This window comes from Copadichromis virginalis, linkage group LG4 (genome assembly GCF_057382275.1).
Source record: "Copadichromis virginalis isolate Kocher_CV1m ecotype Utaka linkage group LG4, C_Virginalis_male_GT1.1, whole genome shotgun sequence".
Classification (NCBI taxonomy): Eukaryota; Metazoa; Chordata; class Actinopteri; order Cichliformes; family Cichlidae; genus Copadichromis; species Copadichromis virginalis.
Window position 1 is genome coordinate 28,731,716 of NC_140621.1, and position 8,228 is coordinate 28,739,943.

Genomic DNA, 8,228 nt, shown 5'->3' on the forward strand with positions numbered 1-8,228 from the left:
AAGTGAGCCCTGGCGCCAGCTGCACCTATACAATCCTGTTGCACTTTTCATACACATATTACGGTACGGGTGCCGACTGGGTTAGAAACAGTCTTCTGAATACTTGCATTTTTCACTATTTTACTTCTTAATCCACTTCGAGATTTGAAATATTAGCTATATATATATATATTTATATGATATACATTAATATATAATTATTACACTACACGTTAAAAATAATAAAAAGAATTACAAATTCGGTAAGAGTTGACAATACATTTGTCTTCTCACTATACTGTATATTTTTGTTCAACCTGACCTTATCCCCAACTAAACTGCTGTGCTGTATTTTTGATATTGTGTATTTTTTTAATTCTATAACAAGAAAATTGTTAAAGGTGACATGAATATTTCACTGGATTCTATGGTGTGTTCACACCGCAAAAAAGTTTGGGCAACCTTGTTAATAGCCATTATTTTCCCGTATAAATCGTTGGTTGTTACAATAAAAAATGTCAGTTAAATATATCATATAGGAGACACACAGCGATATTTGAGAAGTGAAAAGAAGTTTACTGGATTTACAAAAAGTGTGCAATAATTGTTTAAAGAAAATTTAAGCAGGTGCATAAATTTGGGCACCACAAAAAAAGAAATGAAGTAAATATTTAGTGTATATTGATGTGTGTGTCTCCTATATGATGTATGGGGGGGCCTTTTTCTGGACGTGCTTCCCATCCAGAGCTCCACAGCAGAGAGGGAAGTTCCAGCGCTCCTGGAATCCTTGTGTGATGGACCGCCAGTCTCCAGGTGAAGGCACAGACATTGTATTGATCGTGCCACATACCGAAGAGTTATTGTACACTTTTACAGACATAACAATAGGAATGATTTCCTGACGTGTACTTCATGGCTGAAAGGTTGAATCAGTTAGAGGGAGAAGAAGCTATGCTGCTTTACAAAGGTGGAATGAAGCAGGTGTGATGGGGTGTCTATAATGGAGAACCGTTTGTTCAGTGACCTCTGACCTTCGCCCACCAGTGCTGCTTCTAACCTTGCAGATGAATTTGCTCTTCCTTTTGGCATCTCTGTCACTGATGATGCCCATACTTGTACACAGCACCAGCTGCTGGTCCTGCAGTCTAAAATGAGAACGGACTCGCGTACTTGAGAATTGAGAAAAGGAAAAATGCAAGTATCCAGAAGCGCTTCTAAGCCAGTCGGCACCCGTACCGTAATATACGGAAGAAAAGTGCAATACGATTGTAGGTGCGGCTGGCGGTGCGGCTAGCTTGACCTGACTTCGTGTGTGAGGGCTCACTTGACCGCAGTTACAGGAAGCACCCTGGAGCTGTGACGTCAACTCTGAATGAGTCAGTTTGAGAGAGCTAGTGCGTTGCGTTGACCGTGTTTATGTTAAGGTTTGTACAGTAATTCCATGTTAATGCTTGTACAGTAATGTTTATGTTCATGTTTATGTTAGCTTACCGGAAACTTCTCAGGATATGCTAGCTAATCACCTGAGCAGGTGAGATACCCTAGAACAGGTTTGCCTACAGGAAGCGAAGATAAGAGTTATTGAAATACTCGTTGACTAATCAAAGAAAAATTGGCAGATTAGTCGACTACCAAAATAGTCTTCTGTTGCAGCCCTAGTACAAATAGATCCATAGTTAGGGATTGTGTTGTTCTTATGTAAATACACAGGAATAGGATAACGTACAAGAAGACCCTATCCACAGTGACTATGTATTTTTCTTTGGAGATTCAGGGTGGAAGGAAAACATTGAAAGAGAAATAAATATTTGTTAACATCATGACGTTCTCACAATTGAGACCCCTGTAAGGGAGGAAAGGGGGTTTTCTTTTGCAATCTACTGGAGTTTGTGAGCCTATTTTCATTAAGAAAATGCAAGTTAATCATTTTGCAGCTGGACGTTTGAATGAACCCAGACCACGGCCATTGTATCATCCCCTTTGCATGTTGTTGTAAGGAGTTCTTCACTTTCCTCTCAAGTCCAGCACAGAAGCAAATGATAAAACCATCTCCTGCTGTAACATGAACCTTAACCATCGTGTACACTTTATGTAATCAAAAAGATGAACTTCCATGAACCATTGTAGTCATTTTAAAGTGCACTTAGATGTAATACTACAAATTAGTTTACAAAAATATGATATTGTGCATACATTGATTATCTCAAATTTAGATGTTTCATTTGAGCTCAGTCTTTAGAAAATGTCATTGTCAACTAACAGCTGAAATTAGTTTTTTATGGTTTAGATCTATAAACATTTAGACTACATTGTAAAGATGAAGAATTTGACTGTAACACAATGAAAGGAAACTGAAACCAAATACTGCTGAAGCTCTTTTGCCAGAGGGTAGAGATCAAGTTACGTGAGCTGACATTAAAACAGACAAGGGGATTTTTTTTTTTTTGCAACACTAACAAGCTGTTTGTTACATGAGGAAAGCAAAACTAAAAACAATAGGCAGTGCGAGTTAAGAGTAGATATTTTAGTAATCACCTTCTGTTCATCCAGAGACTCCCTCATGAGGGCCAACTTTCTGAGTTCAGATAAGTTTCATTTTCCAGTTTCCACGTGACATGGGCAGTCCAAACAAAATTGAAAACATCACCAGCTTGCAACTGTCTTGTGACGGCTGAAAAAGAGACAAAACTACACAGAGCTTCGTCACTGGTGAGTTCAGAAGGCTGACTTTCTTTCTGTTTGTTTTGTCACTAGCTTTGCTCCAGCAGACTTTTAAGGCTAAGAGTTTGAAGTCACAACTGGGTGTCCATTTCTCTTCTACAGTATCTGTATTCTATGCCACGCAAAAATATTACTGAACAAAAGGGCACTGCGAAATGGCAGATTTTGGACTGCATAACTACCAGCAGGAAGTGGTTGAAAGGGCTCTTAAAGGAGAGAACATCATAATATGGTTACCGACAGGAGGTGGAAAGACCCGCGCTGCAGTGTATGTGGCCAAAAAACACCTGGAGACCACACCAAATGCTAAAGTGATGGTCCTCGTAAACAAGGTACCTAAAACAGAAAGAGGGGATTTAATTTTTAAGACAAAAAAAAACTATTATACACCTGCTGTGACTAAAGGTGACTAAATATAATGTTTTTGATGTGCTCTATAATTCAGGTTCATCTTGTTGACCAACACTACAACAAAGAGTTTGAGCCTCACCTGGGTGGTACCTTCATTATTAAGAAAGTCAGTGGAGATAATAAGGAAAAGGACTTTTTTGGGTTAGTGGTGAAGCAGTCACAAGTAGTCATCTGCACAGCGCAGATCTTGTACAACGCTCTGATTAACAAAGAGGAAGCAAGACATGTCGAGCTCTCAGGTGAGTCAAAGTGAGCTTAAACATGTCTGATTATGCTGTTATGCTGAAATGAACTGACTTGAGGATTTTCTACAGATATTACTCTGCTGATAATTGATGAGTGCCACCATACTCACAAGGAGGAAGCCTACAACAAAGTAATGAGACTTTATGTGGAGAAAAAGTTGAAGGGAGAAAAACCACTGCCACAGATCTTGGGCCTCACAGCATCTCCAGGAACAGGAGGCGCAAAGACCCTGGACAAGGCTGTGGAGCATGTACTGGAGGTCAGGGATTCATTTTTTATTTGAGCTTTTTATATAATTTATCTCTATTTAATTAGCTGGCTTTGCTTGAAAATGCTCCTCCTTTCAGATTTGTGCCAACTTGGACTCAGTCATAGTTTCACCTAAAGAATATGCATCTGAACTGAAGGAAGTGGTGCCCAAACCCAGAAAAAGCTTCAAAATTGTAAAAGAAAGACTTAAAGTAAGCATATTTTTATACCTGTTTTTATTTATTTGAAATACGAAAATTACAATTTTCTTGTATTTATAAAAACAACACGTTGTTGTTGTTATTGTTGTTGTTGTTGTTGTTGTTTTTGTGACAGTAGCACTAGAAGCAGGTTTTCATTTGCTGTAATAAAAAAGAAATTGCCAGATATGGGATAAATATTTCGTATCCTTCTATAAAGTTTATGTTTTTCCCTTATTATCTTTGTTTCTATTCCCATTCCTAACATCACCTCTTGGCATGAAACACAAACAGAGCACTTGTTAACCTTGTTGATCTTATATGAAAATTGCAAGATAACTCTAAATTTGAATGTTTTTGTATGTATTCTTTACTTGCTCATTTAGAAAAAAAATGATGGTAAAGTTTTCTAGTGCACATCTAAAGAAAAAAAAAGAAATAATCTATCAGATCTTCCAGTGTTTTAGTGACAGAGCTTTACCACTTTCCCTTTCTTTGTGAAATAATTCACTGTGCTGCTTGTAAACCTGTTTGTGTTTTTGACTGCTCACATGTTGCCAACAACATGCCTTTCCCATGAAAATGCTTTTACATTGGGAAACTCAGGTTTGACTTAATGGCCTGTTTAACACATTTGCTTTACCACTGACGTTAGTTAGTGAAACCAGTTAAGCTATCATGGGTATGCTGAACTTGCATTGTAGCAGAGACCCTTAGCTATCACACACATATTAAGTTTAGATATCTTAAACAAATCATGGAAAAATACTAAACTAAGAAGCAAATGCACATTTTAATATATAATAAAAAATAACCCTGTAGTATCAGACTGTAAACATTTTTTTATATTTAATATAATATTATGTTATTGGCTGAAGCAGTTGCTGTCCCAGAGGTATCATACAAATGCTGGCCTCAGGACAACAACCACTTGTTGAAAAACAGTATCTGCTAGTAAACACAAACACATGTTTTTCTTTGAGGATCCGTTTCGTGATCATCTGATATCGATGATGAACAGCATCCACAGTCACATGAACCTTCCCCCAGACTTCAGACTTAAAGAGTGCGGAACACAAGAATATGAGGCAGATGTGGTGAATCTAGAGCACCGAGGTACAGACTTAGTTTTTAACCTTGTAACGTGATTTTGTTTTGAGCATATTTTTTCATAGAATTAATTAGAGTAAGTAAATCTTTAGATGAAACAATGCTTCTGCTTACATCTGTTTCTTTGACCAGGCGTACAGGAGAAAAACAGGCTGCTTGCACAATGTGCGTTACACCTCAGGCAGTACAATGATGCCCTCCTCATCAATGACACCTTACGGATGATTGATGCTTATCGCTCCTTAGAGGAGTATTACTCCAAAAAGAGAACCAATCCCATTGATGGGACAGACACCTTCCTGTTGGAACTTTTTGAAGGTGAGAGTCCTCATATTTTCATTATAATCCACATTTTCATGGTTTCAGCAAATATAACCATCACTTGCGTCACTATTTTGTGGCACACAGAGAATCAGGTGGAGCTAAAGAACCTTGCTATGGATTCTCGCTTTGATAACCCAAAGATGGATGAACTTCAGAGCACTCTGTTACAACAGTTTGGGTCAGGTGTCCCATCAAGGGCAATCATCTTCAGTAAAACTCGTAAAAGCACCCACTGCCTGAAAGACTGGGTCCTCAAAAACAGGGCATTGCAGGAAGCTGGCATCAAGGCAGACATCTTCATCGGCGCTGGTAATGGCAACACCTACATGACACAGGTATGATGATATACAGTCTTCGCCTATAAGCTTTGAGTCAGTCACATTCAGTAACATCTCTATGGACATTTCTGCATGTTTCCATGCTTTTTTATTTGCATATTTCTTATAGAATGGACAGGCAGAAACAATCAGGAATTTCCGTATGGGTTCTCTGAACCTCCTGATCTCTACCAGTGTGGCCGAAGAAGGTCTTGATATACCTGAATGCAACCTGGTGGTGCGCTACGGACTCCTTACTAATGAGATCGCCCAGCAGCAGGCCAGTGGACGTGCACGAGCAGAAAACAGTCAGTATGCAGTCGTAGCCCAAGCAGGCGGGCGTGAAGATCGCCGAGAGCGCATCAATGAATATCTGGAGGAGCTGACTGGACAAGCCATTGACCGTGTGCAAACTATGACCCCTCAAGACTTTTGCACAAAGGTGAGCGTATATACTCTACCAGTCCTTAATACATTTCACAGCCCCGTGGTATTAACATCACCTTCCATTCTTCCTTGTCTCCAGATTACTCAGCTTCAAGAGATGGTAGTCACTTGCACCAAAATTGAACAGAGGCGCCAAGCAAAGAAGAGGAGTCGTAACACTGCTTCCAGTATCCAGCTCTTGTGTCGAAGCTGTTTTACCCCTGTGGCTTCTGGCAGTGACATCAAGCTAGTTGAGAACATGTACGTCAACGTCAACCCTGACTTTAAGTGAGTTAAATATGTTCTGATCTAAGAGTTAACGCAAAAGCATGTTGGGGACAAAATAAAATATCTTTTCTTTTGGTTTGTCCTCAGGAAACACTATACATTTGGAGACCAACTGACTCTAAAAAGAAGCTTTGAGGACTGGGAGCCTGGGTGTACAATCGGCTGTAAAATATGCAGCGAGGTACCCTCTTCAAATAAAAACAAAACATAATGTTACGTTCATGCTCGTGTTGGATTCTGAGTGTTGTTCTTGTGTAAATTTACAGAAATGGGGATTCGAGATAAAGTACAAGAAGTGTGCCATACTGCCAAATCTAGCCATTAAGAACTTTGTTCTGGAGAGCCCTGGTCAAGAGCGGCTCCCAGTGAAGAAGTGGAAGGATGTACCTTTCACTGTTGAGGAGTTCAACTTTAAAGAGTACTGCCAGGAAAATTTCTTGCTCGATTAAGACATCAATAAGAGAGCTCTGTGTGGGTTTTCCTATTCTCGAGTTTCTTTTCACAGATTTGCTCCACAGATGTTAAGTCTTTGTTCTGCGAGCCCTGCGTGCCAAAACCTTTAATGCACCAATCATGCTTGTAATTATTTGCATTTGTTTTGTACATAGAGTATTTCCTCATTCACATCTCAAGTCAAGTACAGAAGCAAAGAACATGAACCATGAGCATTTGACATGTCATTAAGAAAAGATTCATTTTACATGAATTTTTAGCTATTTTACAATTAGTTTAGATGTAATATTACCAATGTGTGTTTGAATTATGTAAGTGGGAGTACAGTGATCATCTGACATTTATATAAATACTTATCCTAATGTTAAGAAATTGTCTACTAAGTCTAAATCCCTTTTTGTGTGTTTAATATGAATTAATGTTACATTAATTAATATCAAATAAAATCAGACATGTCTTTTGAAATGATTAATTTTGACTTTATTAGCCAGTAGGTGTCACTGTTGGATAGCCAATGTTCACAATCTGCAAAACGCTACAGTTCTCATCTGCCCTCATTACTGCTAACAAATGGTGTGACTAAAGCCAGGATTGAAGCTTTCCATGTGGATTTTCACACTAAAAAATTGGCCCTCTATGGCCCGGGGCTCTGATGTAATAGAAGTGAGTCTGAATACATGGATAAAGTAAAGATAAGGCTGAGAAAGAATGAATGTATGACTCTACTCACAGTCAAACTTGTCAAAACCCTTGAGCAAGGCATTCATTCCCCAAATGTTTCAGTGAAGTTTCTCATTAGCGACTACATTGAGATGGTATAGTCTCCTGATGTATGTGTGGAGCATAGCAAAGCAAATATTGTGCACTCTTTTCAGTCAACTGATGTACAAGAAAAAGCATTATATGAAAAGGTGGTACTTAAAAACACCGTCCTCAAAGACCGTCTGTTTACATATTTAAACTATAACCTGAATGCTGCCATGAAATGTTTTGACTGCTTCAGATCACCATGCTTCTTCTGCATTGCTAGATCAATATGTGCTAATGCATTTCAGCTTGGATCATTTAATATCAAATAAACAGGGGAAGTGATTTATTATACTTGCAAATTTTCATTTAAACATACAGAATTCAAAAAATACATTTAGTTGCATAATGTCTTTACCAGTTTTTCAGAACCCTCACATTTTGGCAGCACTCAGAATGCAGACCTAGACAGCTAGACTTGGAGTTTCGTTAAGCTCCTGTGTTTACATACACAAATCAAACTCCACATACATAAGCAGCACTTTGTGTTTTATATAGAACAGTTTGCAAAACAAACCCATAAACTGAAACTAAAGAGACTGGTGGGGAAACTATAAATTTAAAAGCTGGAAAACATATTGGACAGATTCATGTCCGATGTGACCCATAAATTATCTTTGTGTGTCTCTCCACAAGATTAGGTCAACCTCATGGTGTCACACGCGGCATAATCCTTTCAAATCTGGCAGCGAGCTGG

The 8,228-nt window shown here is 38.6% G+C and overlaps 1 protein-coding gene across 4 annotated transcripts; it reads left to right on the plus strand.

Moving 5' to 3' along the window:
- Window positions 1-1,240: 1,240 nt before the first annotated feature.
- Window positions 1,241-7,825, plus strand: LOC146711750 (ATP-dependent RNA helicase DHX58-like). Of its 4 annotated transcripts, none has more exons than XM_085454722.1 (13): window positions 1,241-1,403; window positions 2,530-2,688; window positions 2,803-3,032; window positions 3,146-3,350; window positions 3,426-3,616; window positions 3,705-3,818; window positions 4,790-4,922; window positions 5,049-5,234; window positions 5,325-5,575; window positions 5,688-5,999; window positions 6,084-6,271; window positions 6,359-6,452; window positions 6,538-7,825. In XM_085454722.1, the coding sequence occupies exons 3-13, from the start codon at window positions 2,856-2,858 to the stop codon at window positions 6,718-6,720; spliced, it is 2,034 nt and encodes a 677-aa protein (XP_085310848.1). In that variant the 5' UTR covers window positions 1,241-1,403; window positions 2,530-2,688; window positions 2,803-2,855; the 3' UTR covers window positions 6,721-7,825. The 4 variants fall into 4 exon arrangements, with proteins under 4 accessions (XP_085310848.1, XP_085310849.1, XP_085310847.1 ...); XM_085454723.1 differs by having other exon boundaries at window positions 2,583-2,688; XM_085454721.1 differs by having other exon boundaries at window positions 1,241-2,688.
- The last annotated feature ends 403 nt before the right edge of the window (window positions 7,826-8,228 follow it).

Excerpts from the sequence above, each read along its gene's own strand:
- LOC146711750 (XM_085454721.1), top strand. The coding sequence starts at position 2,856 with ATGGCAGATTTTGGACTGCATAACTACCAGCAGGAAGTGGTTGAAAGG. Across the intron at positions 3,033-3,145 it reads TGATGGTCCTCGTAAACAAG|GTTCATCTTGTTGACCAACA; the intron begins GTACCTAAAACA and ends TCTATAATTCAG. Across the intron at positions 5,235-5,324 it reads CCTGTTGGAACTTTTTGAAG|AGAATCAGGTGGAGCTAAAG; the intron begins GTGAGAGTCCTC and ends TGTGGCACACAG.